General features: G+C 50.4%; 1 protein-coding gene across 2 annotated transcripts in view; it reads right to left on the reverse strand.

Moving 5' to 3' along the window:
* Window positions 1-5150: 5150 nt before the first annotated feature.
* The window catches only part of Crhr2 (corticotropin releasing hormone receptor 2), a 41712-nt gene continuing 23833 nt past the window's right edge, over window positions 5151-23029 (reverse strand). For both annotated transcript variants that reach the window (XM_017796742.2, XM_008827518.2), the window contains 10 exons: window positions 20310-20395; window positions 18637-18746; window positions 18237-18354; window positions 16389-16542; window positions 15755-15815; window positions 14500-14572; window positions 8656-8741; window positions 8330-8465; window positions 7881-7922; window positions 5151-6497 (listed from right to left, as the gene is read on the reverse strand). In XM_017796742.2, the coding sequence (XP_017652231.1) occupies window positions 6357-6497; window positions 7881-7922; window positions 8330-8465; window positions 8656-8741; window positions 14500-14572; window positions 15755-15815; window positions 16389-16542; window positions 18237-18354; window positions 18637-18746; window positions 20310-20395 (1007 nt within the window). In that variant the 3' untranslated portion in view covers window positions 5151-6356. The remainder of the gene's footprint in view (window positions 6498-7880; window positions 7923-8329; window positions 8466-8655; window positions 8742-14499; window positions 14573-15754; window positions 15816-16388; window positions 16543-18236; window positions 18355-18636; window positions 18747-20309; window positions 20396-23029) is intronic.

Raw genomic sequence — 23029 nt, forward strand, 5'->3', positions numbered from 1 at the left:
GACACATGTGCGAGGGAAGGATGTGCCATTAACTGCACCAGAACAACAGGTATAAACCATATCTGGTCCCATCTTTAGGAGCTGGTCAGAGGGGCAGGCTGCATCCTCTGCCAGTGGGAAGTCAGACTCTTTCTGGGCCTGGACTCTGAAATGAGATGATTGTGATGATGATGGGGATGGGGATAGGGATGATGGTAATGATTGTGATGGTGGAAATGATGATGGAGATCAGATCTTACTATGTGACTGTGGCCTTAAACTTGAACTTGCTGTGTAGCTTGGCTGGCCTTGAACTTAAGACCTACCTTCTTCCACCAGAGTGCTGAGAATATAGATGTGAGCTACCAGGCCCTTTAAAAAATCTGTGGCTCTATTTACTTATTTATTTAGAGGTGCTGAGGTCAAGCCTAGGGCCTTAGGTATGCTAGGCAAAGTACCACTGAACTACATCCCCAGCTTTTTGCTGAGGATTCTATAGGATGTGGCAGAAACACTCCTGCTCCTGGTTTCTGTCATTCCTGTGAAGTGAAAAGGGGATGTTGCAGTTGGGGATTGGCTCTTGGCTCTGATAGGGGTTGATAGATAGTGAGGGTGAAATGAAACTGGATTTCCCCTTTACAAAAGCTGATTGTTTGCGACCTTAGTTTGTTTCACTAGCACTGGACTCTAGCCTGTAGGTTAACCCAGTTCAGAACTCTGGAGGGTCCTGAGAGACAGCACGGGTCCCCAGGAGTTCCAGCAGGGGATCCTTCTGCAGGAGCCCTGGAGGCGCACGTCTGGCACTGGCTGCAGGCTTTCTGGAAGGGGCTATTGGGCAGGATTTTCCAGATGAAGGCTGAGGCCACTGGTTGTTCTGTGATGAATATCATGTTCCACACCTCCACTTTGGAGGGTTTACACCTGCTAAAGAAATCCCTGCAGGAAACCTAGGGGGACTGCTACTGTCTGGTGGTGAAGTCAGCCCACCCTCTGCCCATCCCTCCTACTAATTAGCATCTCTGAGTGATGCCAACCCCTAGGAGAAGAAGGAGTGGCTTTAGGGGCAGAGCCTAGAAAAACACTCAGCGTACTGATGAATAAATTTACATGTTTAAGCAGGCCACCTCCTCTGCTAGAGTTGCCTTCTGGTAGAGATTTCCAGAAAGGTCTCTCCTTCACTTTCTGCACCTTCCAAGGACCCATGTAGAAGAAGGAGGGCATAGCACGCTTCCATGCCCGCTGGCTCTCACACACAGATCACAACTGCTGGAAGGTTGCTGCCTTCCAATTGCTGGGTCCACTGAGCCCAGAACAGTGGCCTGGGGTTCTGACTGGAAGTCCAAGTGTGTTCTCAGCAGAGGGCCCCCTGCCAGGCTCCCTGCTGTGGGGCTTTGTTTCACATCTCTCTTCTAGTTCTTCCTGCTGCTCTAGGTGACCACCAGACTCTGCTGATCCTGGCTGAAATGTCTCTAGGAAGAACTACCCCTCGAGCCTCATAACTGAGGCCTGCTGAATGTGCCCTTCTCTAGGACCTGCACCTGCCCTGAGACAGCCTCTTCCCTTCCAGGATCTCTCTGCAAATGATCCTGCTGCCCATGAGGTTCAGAACACCACATATCTTGCCCACCTGCCCTGATTCTGGCCACCTGCAAAGCCAGAGCCTAGATGGCGGCTAGAGGGAAGGAAGTGGGGTGTGCCCATGCCCAGGAGCCTTGTCTGGCTTAAGGCTACCACAAGCATGAGCAGGTCATAACACACAGTACACACAGTGACAGACCCTCCCAGGCAGATGCAGAGCCCCAAATCCCACTCCTGTTTACACTACATGCTGTTGGGGGCCTTCTTCCCAAGGAGCTGTGTGTGTCTTGAAGCAGGAAGCTGTCTTCTTTCTATTGTGGTCATCACTGACCCACAGCGGAGCTATGGATGGGAACTGGATACATGTCTCAGAACCTGAGCCTCCTATATTCTGGGAGCCTGGGAGTTCCCATGTATGGCTTATGTCCACTGGGCCTCCTGCCGTCCCCTTCCACACTGGAGATGTGTCCCCATCTCTGAGCAAGTCTGCATGTTGTGTCATTTTTTTGTACTGTTTTAGCTCTACCTTAGTCCATCTTTTCTGTGACTTGTCATCCACTCTCCACAGACGGGAGCTCTGGAAGCTTCAGGCCTCTGGTAGCTTTTTTCAGTGGACCCCTCAGCAGAGTCCCCTGGGAAATTCAGTCCTCACCCCTCACTTGTGCCCTACAGATGCTCCATCACCTGCCACTCTCATAGCCACACTTGCCATTTATCAGCTCTTACCCCAGCAGACTTTCTGGCCTCTCTTTATGAGGGGCCAGTCTCACTGGGACGGGGAATGTGGGGTTGGGGTAAGGAATCCCCCTGTGAGTTCCAGTCTTGCCCAGCTTTATGGAGCAGGGTGGGTGGAAGGGTTAAACAGGTGAACCTGAGGGCTTTCAGGATCTGGGTGCTGGAAGCTGCTTCAACAAAGTTTGCTAATGATGCCACTTCCCAGGAAGGCCGCTCAGTGAGGAACCAGACACTAATGAGAACTGACTGGGCTGCGAGGAGCAGGTGCTGAGTGAGGTTAGCAAGTGGGAACCCAGAGAGAAGGCCTAATGGCCTTGGTGGCATTTCAAGGGTACCACTCTGCTTGGGGCCATGATCAGGAGCCTGGGGAAAAGGGCAGTGCAGGACTGGAGTGGAATCTCTACCCACCCCATCTATAACTTGACGTGCTTCATGGTGCTGGCATGGGTCACCCGCAGCATGGGTCACAGACTCCTGACCCCTCCAGGTAACACTACAGGAGGTCTAATGAGAGGCGGGAGGAGGGCATTTGAGAAGGACTGATGAGTGGTACCAAGGCTCTGCTGTATCAGCTTTGATGGGCCCAGGCTGTCTCTTCTGGCAGACAGCTCTCTAACTGGCCTCTTGGGCCAAGCCATTTGTACCTCTTTTCTCTATCACAACATCCATGATGCTAATGGATGCAGGCATCTCTGGCTAGACAGGAAGACTTTCACAGGCATGCATGACTTCTGTCTTGAGAAAGCCAATTTGAGGCACCCTTGCCACCTACCTTCCAATGTTGTGAGAAGCAGGGCCAGAGCCTTGTGCACATCACACTACAGTGCACTGTCAAGTGTGACACTCCTCACCCTGTCCCCCAACACTGAGACAGGCTGGTAGCAGACAGAACGCGGTGGCTAGGCATGCAAAGCTTATTATTGCAGGATCATTTTCAGTCATTCTTTTCATTCTAATGTAAAGAGGGCTTAAGTGGCAGCTGATGGAGCGTTTTTGATGATAGATTGCCATGCAATTTGGGGCATACATCTGAGAAGCAGTACAGGGAAGCGAGTGGCACGCCTACAGCCTTCTACAGCACACACAGCTGTAAAGAATGAAGAATCAGTTCTAAATCCCGACTCATTCCTCTTGTAAAATTTATCCATGGGCTCCTGAACAATTTAAATTTCTAACCTCTTATTTAAGGTGTGGTTTCAACAAAATTTCCTTTTTAGGTTTAAAAATTATAAAAATTTTCAATATCTAGGGCTGGCAAGATGGCTCAGCGTGTAAAGGTGCTTATCGCCAAGCCGTATGACCTGAGTTTGACCTCCCAGACCCACATGGTAGAAGGAGAGAACTGACTCCCAAAAGTTATTCTCTGACCTCCACATGCACACCATGGCACACATGCTCACCAGCCTCCACTAGGAAATATAAAGTATTTAAAAGAAAACTTTTCTATATCTAATGTGGCTTTAATAAATTGTTTATAGGACTAGGAAGATGGCTTAGCAGTTAAGATCATATACTGTTCTTGTTGAAGACCCGAGTTCAGTTCCCAGCTTCCATATTAGGTGGCTCCCAACTGCCTATAACTCTAGCTCCAGGGGGATCAGATGCCTCTGGACTCTGTGGGTACCTACACTTATGTGCACATAACCACACACAGACACATAATTAAAAAATGAAAATAAATCTTAAAAAGGAAAATTTAAAAATAGTTTATATTAAAAATAGTTTTAGTAGCCAAGCATGGTGGCCTTTAATCCTAGCACTCAGAAGGCAGAGGCAGGGGGGTACTATCCTGAGCCAAGGTTATGGTGGTACACTCCTTTAATCCAAGCACTCAGGAGGCAGAGGCAAGCAGACCTCTATGAGTTCAAAGCCAGCATGGTCTGTGTACACAGTTCGAGGCCAGCTGGAGCTACAGGGAGACCCTGTGTCAAAAAAAAAAAAAGAAAAAAGAAAAAAAGGTTTAAAGTATGTCTGTAATCCCAGCACTCAGAAGGCTGAGGCAGAATTGTTAAGTTCAGTGCCAACCAGGGCTACAGAGCAAGTTTGAGTTTAACCTGAGTTAAATAGTGAGACCTTGTCTGACAAATCCAGAAAAATGAAAAGGTGTAATAACCCAATCTAGAAGACTCCTTTCGAACCCCTCCGAGATGGGTATGGTGGAAATGCACACCTAATCCCCACACTTGGAAGCTGGAGGCAGGAGGATCTTGAGTTTGAGGCCAGCTTGGTCTCTATAGTAAGAACCTGTCCTGAGAATCTTTGGTCACGAGAATTTAAATGCTTAAATTTCAATTCATTATTTATGTCCAAGAAGCATGAGAAGCCACAGAAGACCTCCAACCTGGGTGGGAGGGGTGGCTCAGTGGTTAAGAGCACAGGCTGCTCTTCCAAAGGACCTGGGTTCAGTTCACAGCACCCAAATGACAGCTAACAACCATCCTTAACTCCAGTTCCAGGGGATCCAATGCCCTCTTCTGGCCTCCCATGGGCCTTGCACAACACAGGTGGGCTTACATACATGCAGGCAAAACATTTATACACATAAAATAAAAATTAAAATTTTCTAAAATTTCTAACCATAAAAAATATTGCATTAAAAAAATATTGCATTACTCTAAAATTCTCAAGGGACGGTGGAATGAAGGCATAAATTAAAGAGAGAGCAATACAAAGCCACCACCTGCTGATGAAGATCTAGCGGACTGTTTTAAGAAGCCACACAGGGTCTAGATTCCTTTTGGTTTTAAAGTGCTGTGGCAGTTTTTACCTAAAATGCAAATATTTACCAAATGCCAGAAATCACATCCCTTGCATGTTTTAAAATATATTAAATGCCAAATTAAAAATGTACAAGATGAGACTTTTTTAGATTTATTTTTGTGGGGTACCAAGGGCAAAAGCCCTCTTCAAACCAATAGCCTGGTGGCTTCTCCCTCCTCTCGTCCCCTGCCTAAAGGACAGAAAAATTAAAGGTGAGCTGAAACCAAGCTCTGCTGGTTGTTGCTTGTAGAGTCTGAGGGGCCTTGTTTACCCTTTCTTCTCCAGTCCAGAACCTCAGCCTCTGGGACAGGCAAGCCCCCTCCAGGTTGGGGGAGGGGGTGGGGCAGACATCAATCTGGCAGATGGCAGACCTTCAGACTCTTTGAACTTGAAACGTGCCAAACCTACCACAGATCAGAGGAAGACCTGCTTGGGCCACTCTAAGGAGAGAGGACATGGCTGTACCCTGCAAATAACCTGCCCCCATCCTTGGCCCATACCATCCCTCCAGTGTCTGGCTGGTTGACTTGAAGGTAGCCATCTCCACAGATGCCTGGTTGATTTCACAGGGAGCTGTTTTTGTAGGACAGGCTGATGAAGTCTGAAGAGAAACAGGGCCTCATTCCAACCCACAGTCATACTTTGGTTTGGGTGATCCCCACCCCACTGCTGGCTGTCTCTCAGCCTACTGCATCTCTAGGGCCCCAATCTGAGCCTAGGTGACACCCAGGAGGGGCATGAGGCTGGAAGCGAACATCTTTCCTGGCGCCCCAGGGGCAGGAGGACTAGAATGGGAGTGAAGGAACAGCTTAGGGAGGCGCTGATACAAAGGAAGGAGGCTTCTCTGCTTGACAGTCTAAATTAGTTCTTGATTCCCCCACCTGCAGAGAGTGCTGCGTGTGGAAGGGGAAAGCAGGGTGCGGAGTCAGACTTTTGGTGCTATGAGCAGGCAAGCGGCTTGTGACTTGGTCAGGCCCTTGTCTTCTTATGGGCCTTAGTTTCTTCATATGTAAATGGGGCTGCAATGAGGTCCCCATAAGCAGAGCTTGAAGACAGTAGTCTTTCTGGGGCTCCCACGGTGTCCCTCTGCTCCCTCTTGTTTGGAGACTTGTGGCTGCAATGGGCCCTGGTCCTTCAGAGTCCCCTTTCATAGCTGTATCCCCTTTCCTTCCAGGCTTGAGAGCTGGTTTCTCCCCTCCTCCTGCACCCCGAAGGTCTGTGTAGCAAAGAGGACCCAGGGAAAGACTGGAGAACGGGGAAGCTGCCTTAATGGTGAAGGTGCAGGTGGATGATGGAGGGGGGGGTCACACAGCAGCCGTCTGCTTCATGCTGTGGAAGCTGATCCTGGTAGGTGATGTGGGGATGGACATGGCCCGGGCCACAGGCACTCGAAGGGAATGATGGTCCTGCCAGCGATGCCACCGCTTTCTCAGGGCTGAGCGCACCTTTGGGGAGGGAGAGGTTCAGTCATCTGTCAGGCCAAGCCTCTGCCTGCCCCTTGAAGCACTGTTCAAGAAGACTGAGATGGCCCTCATTCTGTCATCCTCACACCAAGGAACAGATGGGGTCCCAAACTGAGATCCTTTCCTTAACCCTGCTGCCTGCTCTGCAGCCTCTTTTGGGGGTCAATCCTCCCTGTCCCTCTCCTGGAGTGGCCATTGGCTTGCTGAAGGTTCCAGTTTCCTAGTAATAGTCTACCACCTTGAATTTGGCATCCACAGCCCCTTCAGCCCAGGGCCTGCTCCAAGAGGTCATCAGACCTAGCTTCTTCCTCAGGAAAGACCTCTCCTGGCCAGCCTCAGCAGCCCCACCTTAGCTACCACTGTCAAGTCAAAGCTCGGAGTTCTCATCTCTGCACCTGACTGGCTCTGTTCTATCAGTATTGTAATGGAAGGTTCTGTAAGGCAGGTCTCATCTGGGACCCGAGCCCATGGTTTGATCAAAATAAACATTCATTTCTGTTTTCTTCGGTGACTCCTGCTGTCCCTACTGTCCAGCCCACAGAGGCACCCTCTACTGAAGGTGTCTCTCTCTGGGTTCAACTTCAATAGACACACCTTGCCTGCATGGATACCCACCATAGCCCTATTACTGGTGCAGGTCAAGTGGCCTCGGGAGGGCGTTTGTGACCTTCTGGAGTGAGTGGAAACAGGCTTTGGGGCTGTCTGCACTTTGCTGCAGGCCCTCAATAGAGACTGGGTTTGTGTCTCCCTTGGGTCAGCTGTTTGGGGATTCTGAGCCCTCTTAGCTGACCAGCTGTCACCCATTGCCCTCCCCGACCCCCAGCTTGCTCAGAGTGGGTAGTCTTATGGGCCTAGGAAATGTGCAGGTCTCTTTTCCTTTTTTTTTTTAAACATTTATGTGTGTATGTGTTTTTGAGTGTGCCCCATGATGCATATGTGGAGGTCAAAGGACAACTGGCAGGAGTTGGGTTTCTCCTTCTACCATGTGGGTCCCAGGGATTGACCTCAGGTCATCAGGCTTGACAGCAAGTACCTTTACCTACTGAGCCAGTTCATTTGTCCCTGCTGTTCTCTTTTCTGCTGAGTTCATAAAGAACTGTGTGGGACACATACCACTGCCATCCTTTTCTGGAACCTTCCTCCTATTACCCTCTCTGTCCTGGCTTCTCTCTTCCTTGAGGCCTTGCTGCCTAGGCTCCCTGGCTCTGAGGGCACTGTATGCTGGGACATTATTTCTGGCCTTCATAAGTGACTTTCTAAACTGGCTCTGTAGGAGTCCTTTCCCTAAACCTTGACTGAAACCACCTGGGAGTGGGGTCTAAGAACCCTAAGAACTCAGGCCACACCAAGGGCCCAGCATCCTACCTCTCCGTTGAAGAAGCAGTAGAAGACAGACACAAAGAAACCCTGGAAGAAAGGAAGGACAGTCAGACACCTGCTGAGAAGCCACTCTGCCTGGAAGGCAGAAGGGGACAGGATGACTGGGGGCATACCTCCCAGAACCCAGGGGTGAGAGCTGGGTGGGCCCTCAGAAGTCCTGAGCCTGGCTGAGGGATGAACTTACAGCAGGGTCTGCTCTGAGTGGGTGTGGTCTCTGGCCTAGAACCAGATTTCCATCTAAACATCCTAAGCCTGTCAAGAATGTTGCATGGGGACACCTGAGTCCTGGGATGGGGGTGACAGGGCCAGGGCAGCTTGGGCAATGTTTGAGGCCAAATGGGGTCCTGAATGTGAAAGCATTTGCATTTCAGTGCTGGCATACCCTGGCCCCTGAGCATTCAGGCCTGGAAGCTCACTGCCATTGTGGTGCCCACCTGGAAGGACTGCAGGAAGGAGTTGAAATAGATGAACACAATCTGTGACAGGTCATCCTCCCCAGGATTGACGAAGAAGAGAATGTAGGTGATGCCCAGCAGGGGCAGGAGGACGAGGGTAGCCTTCACTGCCTTCCTGTGGGGAGAGGGGCAAAGGATGATGACAGACCTGTGCCTACCCTCAGGCAGGGCCTCACTCCAGTGGGAAGATGGGGCCTCAAGCTCCATAGATGAGGACTTCGGAGAGCTATGCCTAGGAGCAGGGGGTTGACCTGAACTCCTTGCTTCTCCCCTGCTAGGGTCAAGGCAGCCAGGCATTCCCATACCTGTACTGGATTGTCTCAGATGCAGTGGATGCTCGTAATTTTGTCATCAGGATCCTGACGATGTTGAACAGAAATACAAAATTGATCTGGAAGTAGACAGAGGACATCAAAAGGTCTGTAGTAGGCATGGGCTGAGACAGCCATCCTCCCAAAACCTCTGAAAACCTGCATCCCAGGCACAAGCCTCAGTACTGAGCACCTTCAGTCCCCCAACTTCAGTTCCTCCCTGGCCAGGACAGGAGGGCACCCCCAACAGGCCTGCTCTCTATCCCTGGTACAGAGTAAAGACAGTATATGGGAGTAGCGATCACTCTTCTGGGAACACCTCAGAGACACCCCCCTCCCCCGCCCTGCTCCAAGGCCCTAGTGCTCTGTCCCACCCCTCTCTCAATTACAGCATCCAAACTGATTAGCTAGAGGTCAAACTGTCACTGGCTCTTGTTTGGTCCAAGGTCTTTTTAGCTCTGCCCTGGTGGGAGGGGGACACGGGTCAGATGGAGAGATTAATCTCTCACCACCCCTGCACTTAGTAACTCCCAAGCCTTCAGACATCCACAGGCGAGGAAGATGAATGGGCTGCCGAGAGGCTCTGGGAAAGGGCCTCATTTATCTTCATTTGGAGCTTTCCCTTAGCTCAGAGCCACTCCCACCTGACTCCCATAGTCTACTTGCTCCTGAGGCAGCTTCCTGCTGCCTGGGTCTCCAGTCTCTTGGTCTCTGAAGGGCGAAGGGTCTGTAAATTGGTAGGTTGGTCCCTGTGGCTGTGGAATGTCACTGTGCAGCCCGCTGTGGGCTTGCAAGCCCCATGTGCTTGTGCATATGAGTTTACCTCAGAGTAGCCTGTGCACCCATGCGTGTCTCTCTATCTGTGGACACGGTGTGCATTTCTCTTCATGCGCCAAGTGCCAGCAGGAAGGAATGGGAGTGTACAACGGCCTGCTGAGGCTCCTTCTTTAGAAAGTGTTCATAGTCTAGGAGCCCAGATGTGTACTGGTCCATGTGTGTGGACACACATACTCACGTCCCTCTGTCTCTGTCTAGAAAATTCATTACTTGTGAAGCTTGGGTCAGCTACATTATAGATCCCAAGCAGGGAATAGAGGACATCAGCATGTACAGAGAGAGAGAGAGAGAGAGAGAGAGAGAGAGAGAGAGAGAGAGAGAGAGAATATGGCCTGGTGAGCCCACAGAAGAATCAGGGAGGAAGACTTCCAAGAGGCTGCTCATGGTTCTCTCTAAAGGCTCATCTAGCCTAGTGTAACACAGAGTGCTTGATCTTTTCTGGGTTTTCCTGACTTCTGACTTGGAATGAAAGGATATTCTAATTTCTGTAACATTTCCTTGCATTAAACATTACTCAGCTAATTAGTTTATTCAATTATCCACTCAATGTTCATCTATCCATCTACCCACCAAACATTCAATTATCTATCCACCATTTTATACATCTATCCATCCATCCACCCTCTCACCAACCAACTCATTCAGTTATCCAATGTTTCATCTATCCATCAACCCACCATTCATTCATTCATTCAAATTATTTGACTATCCTTTATTCATCCATCCATTTATACACCCACCCTCCCACCAAAACAATTCATTCAGATGTCCACCAGTTCTTTGGCTTACCCTGCATCCGACCTTCCCTCCATCCATCCAGTCACCCAGTCACCCAGTGATTACCAAGCAACTGTTGGGTACAGGGCCCTATTCTCTACACTGAGCAGGACAGAAACAGGGGCTGATGTGGAACATCCTGGGAGACAGGACCTAGCCCTCTCCTTTCACTAGGCAGGCTACCTCAACCTGGAGTTTTGCCCCCAGAAGCTACCCTTTCCTCAAGTTTTTTTCCCAGTCTTCTCCTTTATGGTATCCATACCAACCCCACCCCAGATACCTTCCTCTCTCTCCAGGGAGACCTCTGACCACTCCAGCCCACACTGAACTCTCCAGTACTCCATTTTGGATTCTACTTTATATCCCCCTCAAAGCAAGATATGCCAGTTCTTCAGTGAGCATTGGCTATTTGGGTACCAGTGAAGAGGACATGGGCAGGCAGATACAGGCCCAGTGCACAGAGGGCTATGGCAGTTGGGGCTGGTGAGAGAATGCATTTTTTCCTAGTGGCTCAGACAGGGCTGGACAATGGCCCTGAAATCTGAAAACAGGTGATAAGACAACTGTGAAGGTGAGGAAGCTTTTAGACATAGACCAGACCAGGAGAGAAAGGTCTTGAGTGGAGGAACCAGACCGTAATAGTGGCCAGTGTGGCTGCAGAGATACTGCTATTGTGGGAGTCAAGATGGGCCCAAGGAGGGAAGTGAAAGCCATATAGGAAAATCTACCTTCTTCTGCAACAAACCCCTTGCAGGGCCCTCCTACCCAACCCAGAATGTTTTTAGAGGGGCCCATGTGGCTAGATTCTGAGACTGCTGGAGGAGTAGGGGTGAGGTTAGCCCCCTGAAGAAGCCCCCTAAGAAGTCTCATCTCTCCAGACATCCCTTGTGGACACTTGCATTCCACCTGCTTCTCTGTAGAGTGGGTGCCAGGGCTGGCAAAGGCCTGAACCATGCAGCTGGTAGTAGGCATCAGGTCATTGTGTAATCTTCTGATTGGGGAACTGGGGTACTTCAGTCTCTACTGTCCTGTGCTAAGATGGGCTTGGGGAAGCCTACTCATGCCTAAAGCCCACCAACACAGACCCAGCATTCACATGGTTCCAGGTATAGTACATAGCACCACATACTTATTCCCCAAGCCACAACCTATTTTACAGGCAGGTACGACCACCAACCCTGCTTTACAGATAGACGCACTGAGGTGCAGAAGGCTGCTTGCCTTGTCAAGCCACAGAGAGGGGTCAGCTGGTTTCAGCAGCCTTCTACCACCACTACCACCCCATGCCCCCTGCCACATTGCCAAACAGAAGGAAACTACCAGATCCTAGAATGGGTGAGTTTCAGAAGCTTCCCATGGAGAAGTCTTAGGTAACACATTTCCCTACCTAGCAGCTGTGCAGACCTGGGATTATACTCGGGACACCAGATGTGCACAGTTAAGGCCCCTGGATGCTGTTACACATGCAGGTGGCTGGGGCAGCCTGGGGCCTGGGCATCTGCATTAAGAACGGGTGCTACCAGAGGCCATGCGGATGCTGCAGGGATGCTGTGGGTATTTCAGGGAGGGATGCAGAAGGAGAAATCACCATCCGTGAGCTGCAGAACCCAGCATTAGTCAGTCAGACATGATGTGCCACATGCTGTAGACAGCTATCCTTTGTCCATTGGGCCTACAGGGCACAGCGCCTAGCCTGAGGCTTCTCTGGTGTCCTGGGACAAGCTCAGAGTGACAACAGGGCAGATTGAAAATGGAGAGTTACAGGGCTGGCTCAGCAGTTAAGAACACTGGTTGTTCTTGCAGAAGACCCAGGTTCGAATCCCAGCACCTACATGGTAGCTAACAACTGTCCATAACTCCAGTCCCAGGGGATCTGATAGCCTCTTCTGAGCTCAGCATTGCATGACACAGGTGTACTTACCTACATGCAGCCAATACATGCATACACATAAAACAAAAATAATAAATAAAATTTTTAAAAAAGAAAATGGAGAGTTAACGGTCCTGAGGCAACCTCCAGGGCAGATAGATAGGCCAGCCTCCCTACTTTTGAGGCAATGTCTACCTTTGTGTACAGTTCAGAGGTGCCACACAGAGACCTAGGCATGTCCTGATGGTAGCCCTGACCTGGTTTGCTCCCTTCCCTAGTTTCTGCTCCCATCTCCTGCTATGGGTCCTGTGACCACCTCCAGTGAACTCTTGGCTTCAAGTCTCCAGGCTCAAACTCCCACTGCTTAAGCTGCATTTTCATGGATGGCCTTAGGCAAGTTGCTGGACTCTTTGAGCTTCAGTTTTCTCATCTGCCCTATAGGTGTAACCACAGAGCTTGCCTTGAGGATTGACATAGGATGATAATCATGGTGGCATGAAGCCATGTGCCTGTCTGGTATAATGAATGCCAAATCCCTCTTCATGATAATCATTAAAGAGAAGTCAGGCTTCCCATAAACTCTACCACCTGATTCCCTTCACAGAATCTGGAAGTGAGTATCTCTTGGCAGAATAGTAGTGATGAGCCACTAGCAAAGGAGAGGCAGGGGAAGCAGGGAAAGCACAGACAGCAGGCAGGTGATGTATGAGTGGTAAGGCAGGAAGCCTGCCCCCAGGCCTCAGCTCTACCAGCTATGATGTGGCTGGCCTTGAGCTCAGTCTGTACATCTGTACAATACGGAGTGTCATCTTTGCTGTGTAGTAAAGGATGTGAGGATTGGAAGTGACAGGACAAAGCTTGTAGGAGGGCTCAGCTTGGAACCTGGAAGCCCTTGCTAGTACAAATAGCTGACTCCAAAGGGAGGGGGGTGTGGAGTCTGTGCAGGGGGCATACCGGGGAGGCAGGGAGCTAGGGCTCAACACCCAGGCCCCAAATCCCCCCTTTCTCTATTGTTTCCTCACTACCTGGACAACAGCCTTAGGCAGGGGCTCATCCCAAAGCCATTAGTTACTGTCCAGGCCAGCCTTCCTTGGCTGAGTCCCAAGCTGATCAAAAGCCCCAGTCCTTCAGGATAAATTCATGGCAGCTGGCTGGGAGGTTTTCATTCACATAAAGGGGTGAGTGACTCACTGCAACCCAAGGACAATCCTTCCCTCACTCACTGCTGACAGGGCCCAGCTTCTGCCTCTGAAGTGAACTGAGTCCTGAAGGTGGGTGAAAAACCTTCCTAGTCACCCTTGGCACCTAGTCACCAAGGATACTCCGAAGATGTGGTCCAGTAAATACAGCAGTCACAGGAAGGATTGGAGCCAGGAAATGGAAGAGATAAACAGTAATTTTTGCCATGGTAGACAAAGGTAGGCACCATTAGGCACCTGCTGTGTGCGAGAAGAAGGCATACTCTGAGTTTTCCAGAAGGCTCTGTGGCTCTTTAGGGGAGCTGGTACACACAGGAACCTGAAATTACCAAGCCTGAAATAAATCTTATGTAAATGCCAATTTCTTATGGGGCTGTGTGTGTGTGTGTGTGTGTTTAATGTATGATATATAATGGGCTCCCTTTTTTTTTTCAGAATGAAGCCTCTAGTTAAACTCTGTCTTAATTAAAGCTCGTTGTGGATTAAAGATGTGGTGGCAATTATACCTTAGATTCGAATACGCTTGGCAAAGGGCGGGGAGCTGGCCAAGGAACAATTGCTCATTATGCTATATTCTGGAATCTGCTGCTCCTGTGGGCTGAAGGCAGTGGGTAGGGGGGCCCAGAGGGGGTTCCCTGGGGGCAGAGGAACTGCAGTCTAGGTGAGACAGAGGCTGGCACACCTTGCTCTTTTTGCCAGGTGCTTGGCTACCACAGTGTCTCTGCACTGTACCTGACAAAGGGACGCATGACCAGAGAAGGCATTAGAATCCACCAGTCAAACCATTTTTCCTTCCAGCGAAAGCAACAAAGTCCAGAGCAGTGTGCAGTCTATGCCAGACAGGTCCAATGGGAGAGTTTGTGGAGATGGAAGCTGGGTGCCTCATACAGGGCACAGGTTTTTGCCAGTGTCTCTGTCTGGGGGGGGGCACCCTCTGCTAACCGCCCTCCCAGTGCCCCAGCTCCATCCCAGTCCTCAGAGAACCCACCAGGAGCACAAGGATGATAGGGCCTTGGTAGATGTAGTCCACTAAGTCGCCAGGCTCCTTGCTCATACAGGGCACAGGTTTTTGCCAGTGTCTCTGTCTGGGGGGGGCACCCTCTGCTAACCGCCCTCCCAGTGCCCCAGCTCCATCCCAGTCCTCAGAGAACCCACCAGGAGCACAAGGATGATAGGGCCTTGGTAGATGTAGTCCACTAAGTCGCCAGGCTCCTTGCCAAACCAGCACCTGCAAAGACAGAGCAGCTGAGGTGGCCTAGTGGGGTGTGCCCAGGGAGTGGGGGCCACTTTCAACTTGGAGCCAGGCTCCTCTGGTTTGACTCCTCCTGAGTACCAGCCTCCAGGGAAAGCTTTGGTAGACAGCCTCAACTCTGCACACTACTCTAGCCAGGCTCTGCCCCTCTTTTGTTTTACCTGGTAGGGTTGGTCTTTCCATGGACAGCCTGAGGGCTGCCTCGGTCCTCTCGCAGATTGCAGAGGTGGGAGGTAAGGCTGGTCATGAGGCAGGCACAGGAACCCTGGGAGAGCTAAACTCCCCCTCGCTAGCCCTTCTGCACTGTACCAGACACTGATGGCACAAAGCAGTCAGTTTGGCCTTGCAGCCTCCCCCACCCCTCAGCCTGGTCTATAATCTGAGCTGAGCTGCCTACACCCAGCAAAGGCAACCAGCTACCTGGCCAGTCTTGCTAACTGTAGAAAATGCTTTAGGACTCAGGGGAAGGGCTGGGCCAGATCTCCCTTGTTCTGCCAGAAAGTACTGGACTTCAGGGAGAGCCCACCCACCCCACTGTGTCCTGTAGAGACTCGGAGTCATCCAGTGCATGCTGGCCTCAGACAGCCATCTCAGAGGGCCCATATTTCTGGTCTCTATTTGAACACCCTCTTTGACAGGAAGCTCACTACCCAAGGCAGCCCTCTACTTCCTAGGCAGCTTCTGCTTTTTCTAATGCTGAGCTCCTTAAAGGCTACCCCATTCTAGCTCCACCCCCTAAATTCCACTTGTCTCCTCCTACCCCTGTGATACCATAGGAAGCTTCTGTCACCTGGGCCATGGCTCAGTATACCAGTCTCTGGAGCAGGGAGGACTAAAGAGGAACACTACACTCATGCAGATATTGGGACGTCAGAAAACAAGTTCTTGGTAGAATCCATTAAACGCTCATTGGTATGGCTGTGGATACCATCAGGATGGAAGCATAGAGAATTTAGCCATGTCTGCCACACCCAACCAGGAGGAGGAAGGTGGTCCAAAGGCCAACAAAGCCATGTATGTGGCCACTAAAGAAAACACACTTTAAGATTGGCAGTATGGCTCAACAGGGCATGGCTAGAATTCTACCCCAGGGCTTGGCCAGGGCCAAGGTTGGCCTGTCTTGATTCACAACCCCCATGGCTGTCCTGTCCCACTTACTGTTCATTCTCATAGTAGAGTTTGCCAACTGCCCAGGCCATGATGATGGGGCAGGGGATGCCTGAAAGGACAGACATGGGCTGCAGGGGACAGACAGATGCACAAAGACCCCTCCTATAGGATTCAAGGCAGGGAACCACAGGGCTTGGGATCATGGTTTTGGTCTCTGGTGCCCTGTCCCAACCCCTGCCCCAACTTTCATCCACTCTCTCCAAGCAGGGGTATGATGGATAAGTAGAGCCAGCCTGTTTATCTTTTGAAACCAGAGACAGGCTCTTTGGGCAAGTCATCTTGGGCAGGAGGAGGAGGAAGAGGACCCTGTGGAAAAGCCTTTGAAGGATTTTTGGATTCTTCTCAACAGGAGGAAGCAGCTACATCCTGAGTGTGCAGGAGTGCTGGGCAAGGCTGAGCTAGGGCTCTAGGCAGGGCTGTGCTGGGGTGCTGCATAGGGTTGCACAGAGGTGGTAGGCAACCCTGTGCTGGGGTGATAGGCAGGACTGAGCTGGGGTGTTGAGCAGGGCTGTATGGGGGCGATAGGCAGGCCGGGCACCAGTCCTTGGCTTCAAGATGGAGGGAGATGATCTCATCAGTAGCACCCCTCCCCAAGGAGGCCCTGCTGCCCTGGGACCCTCACACCAGCCAATGAAGAGGAAGAGCCACTTGCGCAGGCGCTCGGTGGAGTAGGTCATGACGATGGCTGTGTGCAGATAGCAGCCTTCCACAAACATCCAAAAGAAGTTGGTGACCACAAAGTAGTTGAAGATGGTTGTGATGCAGCGGCACCAGACCTGCAAGTGAGGCAGAGGTGGTCAGATGCTCCTGGGGGTTGTGGCAGAGCAGGTCCCACATCCCATAGGGAGGCTCAGGGTCTTCCACCTGAGGCTCTTGGGCCTGGCACCAAACAGCACTGACTCCTGGTGGACTAGTTCACCTTGCCTAGCCTCACTCTGGGGGACCAAGTAAGAGACCCTTCTTCCCGGTGCCCCTTACTTCCTCCTCTTCTCTCCAGTCTTCTCAGTCTGTGTTTATATCTTGCTGTAGGGGATGAAACCGAGGGTCACATGCACCCTAGGTAAGCGTTCTACTACTGAGGTTCTACGACTGAGGCTAAAAACCTTAGCCTTTAAAAAATATTAAATATATTTTGAGACAGCATCTCCCTAAATTATCCAGGCTGGCTCTGAACTCTGTAGCCTGGGCAGGCCTTTAACTTGGAAGAAGCAAAAACCAGTGAGCAAAGCAAGACAAGGAGGGTGGGGTGGGCTGTGACCATGGAGGGGCTCTCTGAGCTCCCAGCTTGGGGAACTAGGATGTGGAGTAGCTGGTGCTAGCTCTATAGGGTCTTACTAGCTCTGGGGCCTCTGGCCTTGTGGTAACTACCCCACCTTACTGGTGTCGGGAGGAAAGGAAGGCACACAGACATCCGTGATGGCTGTGTTCAAGATGGATGTTGTGTCGCTTCCCAGCAGAGCAGGATCCATGTCGGTTCCTCTGAGTGAGGAGACCCTTCCTTCCAAGCACATTTTGTGGAATGCTGGGAGGATAGGCGCCTGCCCAGAGTCACACAGTGGGCCGCTCTGAGTCAGGGTCCAGGCCACTGGCCTCCACATCTGTGGCTCTTTCCCAGCACTCTGTCAGAGTCAAGGCTAGGATGCAGAGAATGCGGAGGCAGCAGTGGGGGCACAAGCCATCTGGGTGAGAGGAGCCGTGGCAGCCTACCTCTTCCCTGCAAGGCCTTGCTATCTGGCCCCTAGGTGCTACTGCTCTGCTGAGCTGCCAGCTACCCCATGGCTTAGCCCCGATCCTAGGCCCACATAGCTGCTGTCTCCATTTTATAAAGTCCTGATGAGGCAAGAGGATAAGGATCCACAACTACTAGCTCCATCTTTTTCCCAGGTCAAGTTCTGGCTTATAAGTGCCAAGATTGGGACTGGAAGGCACCTAATCTGATACCTCATTGGCACTGCCCTGGCTCTGAGACAGAGCTCAGGTGGGGCCAAGTTAAGGGTCAAACCAGTCTGGGCATGTGTTCAGTGTCAGGACAGTCAAAGAAAATGCACTGAGAACTGTGAGGTGTGCCAGAGAGTGGGGTTGGCCTTGTTACAGTCTGCAGTTCTACAATGGCTTGGACATCATGCTGTAGCAGTTGACACAAATCCAGAGTGGATGCCTAACAGTGGGGTCACAGCGGGGAGGCACCATGCCAGCATGTGACTTTCACATCTCTGAGCCTCGATGTCCATGTATGGGGAAGGGGAACCAATTCCTCCAGTCTCACATTGAGAGTAAGCAAGAGAAAGCTCAGAAGTTAGTTCCAGCCTCTTTTCTGCTAAGGGAATTGGATTTGCAAGGTGAACAGGGAATGGGGTAATAGTCTGGTGTTTGCTGCGTGAAGCCCCCAAGGCCTGGCCTGGCGTGGGCCACTACACAGGATGGAGGGGTCAAGTGTCGGGCAGTGAGGTGGGAATCCCCAAGGAGTGACCTCGTTGCTCTCGTGCACTTCATGGTCAATGAGCTGCAGCAGAAACCACATGACATTTCTCAGGATGAAGGTGGCAATGAGGTTCCAGTGGATCACGTTCCGCAGGCAGCGAATACTCCTGTGGAGGGCCAGATCAGGGTCAGCCAGGTTCAGCAAGGGCTTGGGCTAGGGTCAAGGATCAGCTGTGAAAGACTTGGCCTGAAACAAGGGTGGGGCTGACCAGAGCCCAGTTCCCCTGGTGGCCACAGTTAGGCCTGTTTTGCATCCTTCAGACTGACTGGTGATCATGCCGCCCAACCCTTGACCCAACCCTTCTCAGTCCCCTGCTCTCAGCCCCAGAGCGGAAGAGACAGTACCTGGGAGAGACGAAGCTGAGGAGAAAGAGTGGAGATGGACTCACCGCAGAGCCAGGAAAAGCAGGAAGGCTGCCACCAGAGCCACCACTGAAACACAGTGGCCCAGGTAGTTGACAACCAGGGCGATGCGGTAATGTAGGTCATACTTCCTCTGCTGGATAGACAGACAGACACAGGCAGACAGAGGCACGGCTGTGTGGGAGGGAGCAGAGCTGGGTACTCTAGTCATTTCTGTCCTTGTGTCCTGATCTTGGGACAAAAGGGGTTCCAAGTGTCCCCAGCCTGTAGGCGTCTAGATCTTGCACCTGTTGGCCTGGTGGCTTCTGTCCTGCCAGGTAGCTACCCAGACAAGAAGATCACAAGTTTGAGGCCTACCTGAGCAACTTAGTGTCTCAAAATAAAATAAAATGAGAGGTAGGAATATAGAGGTGGTTGAGGACTTGTCTAGCACATAAAAGGCCCTGGTTTCAATCCCCGGCCACACACACTTAACACACTCATACATACACACATGCCTGCACATGCACACACCCATGTACACTTGTGTACAGGTTGAGGTTAGACATCCTAACACACACATTTGGATATGGTCTACTCTGAGATATCCCAGAAATATAGACAGATTAAAACCTCCAACCCCTCCCTGGGCTTGGTCTATGCTTAAACTCCAGCTGATAGACTAACAGTGTGAGCTACCCTTAACTTTGGCATCTGTAAATGGGGCCCACCTGTCCTCCTGCTTTAGAAGCAGTGACCTATGAGAGTTCCAGAGGGGAGGATGGGATTGGGTCTCAGCACAGCAACGAGGGTGTACACTGCAGAACGTTTACTACTCAGATGGAATAAAAGCCAGTCAGTCCACTTTGCGTTATCACCAAGCACTGGCAATTCTAAGCAGTTAGTGATTAAAATATACCCTCTTCCTTCCAGGGTGGCCCATGCCCCACCTCACCTCCATGCTGGGTCATAACTGTCAGAGGGGCTGTAAGAATAGAGGGAAGGACAGAGGGCTAGTGAGAGCTTCTCTCTCTCCAGACTTTATGACCATCCTTCCTGCTTCTCTAGGTCTCCTTATGGAACACTTGGGCTCATATTCTGTGGCACCACCCTCTTAGAGTAGGCAAATGTTCTTGCTTCTGCACTTGGACTTCATTTGAAAACCAACCGAGGACTTCCTTGGGTGAATGAGGAGAGAGGAATCAGGACACGGGATTTTTAGTCAGGAGTGAAATACAGCTCATTGGAGTCTAGCTCAATGGTAGAGTGTTTGTCCAGCATGTATAAGGTCCTGAATTTGATACCCAACACTACAACTAATGGCAGGGGAGGTCAGATCTTTGGCAGTATCAAATCCATTCCAGAGAGCCACTGCAAGAATGGAGAGCCAGCAGACCCCAGCTTCCTGCATGGACAGTCCTGGTGGGGATGTACTTTCTCCACTGAATCAGAGAATATCAGATATGGAAACTGAGGCTCAGAGGAGAGAGAAAAAAACTGGCCACACAGCCCGTTAGACATTGGGGAGCACTGGCTACATGGTTGGGCCTTTGCTGTGTTCCAAGCCACCAGCTCAAGCTCTCCTGGAGGTGTGACTCTGTGGGCACTGGAGGCCAGGGGATGCAGAAAACAGGTCCTGCTACCCTTGAGATCCTTCATGCTCAACCAGAGTCCTACCAGCATATAAGGACCTGGGTGGGGGAAAGGTAGGGTCACTCACCTTATCATCCAAAATGGGCTCACATTGTGAGTAGTTGATCCTTGAAGCCCATGTCCCGTTGTCCAAGCATTCTCGGTAGGCATTCCCTACAGAAGACGCCAACCACCAAGAGTCAGGTGACTCTCCCTCCTCAAGAACCCTCCCCTCCCTGGTACCTGCAGGGTGAGGTCCACACTCCTTAATCTCCAGGACCTGGAAACACAATGCGCACCTGAAAGCTTCCAGGGAAGTCATTTACATGAGAACTGCACAAAAGGCTTTGTCTTACACAGTGGCTGAAAGCTTGCTAAAACCTATTTCAGACACAATCTTTGACTGGCTCTTTGTGTACCTTCTTTCACTTGTTCCTTTGCTACAAAACTGATCCCAATTGTGAGTCCTGAGTTGTGGCTGAAGATTGGCTGCTTTTAGCACAACAAATCATTTCCGTCCCTGCATTGATCATTTCTCCTGTGCACTCCACACTCTTCAGTATCAGCTCTTGCATTTGAACAATAGCTTCATTTATGCAGTGTGTGCCTGCCTGCCCAGGTGCTTTTCTAACTGCATCTAATGGACAAGATACATTTGCCACTCAGTTCTTGTGACAACCCTATTTAGTAGGTACTGGTCCTCTTTCTATGGAGAAGAAAGCAGGCACAGAGAGAGGTGAGGGTACAAGGGTGACAAGACTCAAACAAAAGGTCAGGCTTTGGGTTTTGTGCTTTTGACCTCTAGACTACTAGGTTGTTGTAAACAGGAATGAGGAAAGTGGGGGGATGCAGGGCTGTTCTCCTGCCTTGGGGCTATAACTGCTTGGCAGGCCATTACGTGATGTATATGTGTTGAGAATCGGCATCCACAGTAAAATTGAGCGTGATGTATAATAGGACATTTTGGAGCAGCAGTGTTCAACGTACAAAAGCTTGGGCTTTATCAAGGGCAAAAACATGAAGGCTGAAAATGCCCACATCCAGCATTCAACCAGAGCTCTGACTGTGGAGACCTAATTCCAAAGCCTCCCCTCCAGATATCCCACCCCTGCACACCCTAGGAAGGAGGGACGCCTCCTCCCTAAGATCCCCCAAAGCCCTACGCCTGCCTCTGCTCTACATCACATTGTTTGCATGGAGCTCACCTCCTCCTTGATTACGATTCTGAATGATCCATTGTTTGGGAGTGATTTGTACCCTGGCTCTGCTCTCTCTGGCTAATGGGCATCTGTTTGTGGGCTTTCTTTTTGGCTTATGTTAGATATACAATATAAAGCTAATTAAAATAAATAGCTCAGAGCACAAAGCCACAGGGCTGGAGGGAAAAGTTTAGATTGTTTTTGGAAGCAGTGAGTTCTGAAAAACATTAAGTTAGTTAAAAACCCACTTCCGTTGTGCTGGCAGTGAGTTAAAAGCAATGGGATTATTAAGGAGCACTCATTGAAGAGCAAAAACAATGCGGGGGATTCTATTACCATAATTAATCTTTAATTTGGTCCTCTGACTTCATAGATTTTTTTCAGACTCTTCATAGATCTGAAAAACTTTGCCTCCAGCACCACCAGGGTGAGACCCATCTCTGTCAAGATCCTGCCTGAGTCAACCAAGGGTGCCTCATGAGAACTGTGACCCTCAGAGAGTGACCTGGGCACCTCTTCGGGTCTCAGCCTCCATTGTAAAGAGACTATGCACCCTGCAGAAAGACCTACCCTCCCAAGACCCCTCTGCTACTTTATTCGGGGACACCCCTGACCTGGCATGTTTAGGTAATGCCTCCTTCACTGTTGCTGAGGAAGGTGGTCCTGCTCATCAGATAAATGCCTACCTGCTTAAAAGCCATCAATAAGTGGTTCTTTATGATGCTCAAGAATGAAGTCCAATTTTCAGAATGGACTGTGTGACTGGCCGGCACCCATACACAGTGACATTTGCTCTAAGAGGTCCAGCACATGCTTGGATCTGTGCTTATCCAGCCCTGAGGCACTCTTCTCCCATTTGCTCCTCACAGACAAACTCTGCCCACCTTTAAACCAGCATGTGCTATGCCACCTACTCCATGGTGCCTTCCCAACACCCCAGATCTGAAGCCACCTCTTATTTTCCTAAGTACCTCCTCTAAAAATTCTCATTTTTTGAAACTTAATACCTCATCTTTTCCTGCCCTCCATTAACACGCATTCTTGTATCATCTAATGCACACATATGCCTGGATCCAGTTTCACAAAGCAAATGTATTTTGACCACAGTTATAATGTTTTCTATTCTTGTCTAAAGTTAGTATTCTATTCATTTCATATACAAATGCTAGTCATGACCCACAAAATTGATTTCACAGTCCACTATTGTCCCACAAGCAGTAGTTTGAAAAACAAAAATCTATTTTCAAGCATTTGCCAGGATTTACTGTGGGTTCTGTCTCTTTGAATACAGTCCTTTTCTTGGATACTGGACCTGAGCTCCTTGGAGATAAACACATATGCAGAGTCCATGATGGGGTCACTGAGTACCCCTCAGGAGCAATAATTTGAGTGCATGTGGGATGCACTGAACTTAGTTCTACTAAACCTTGAAAAGCAGAATCTGAGATGCGGGATGTGAGGGCAAGAAGGGCTTCCCTCTGGGGACCCAGCACTGTCTGGGGATGAATTTCTGCCTACAAATACTCAGTACCAGAGGACTAGAAGACAGATATACCTGCGCTTTGAGGGAGCTGTCTGCTGCAGCTAATGAGGGCACCAAGCCCTCAGG

The sequence above is a fragment of the Nannospalax galili genome, unplaced genomic scaffold (genome assembly GCF_000622305.1).
Source record: "Nannospalax galili isolate Female #2095 unplaced genomic scaffold, S.galili_v1.0 scaffold132, whole genome shotgun sequence".
NCBI lineage: Eukaryota > Metazoa > Chordata > Mammalia > Rodentia > Spalacidae > Nannospalax > Nannospalax galili.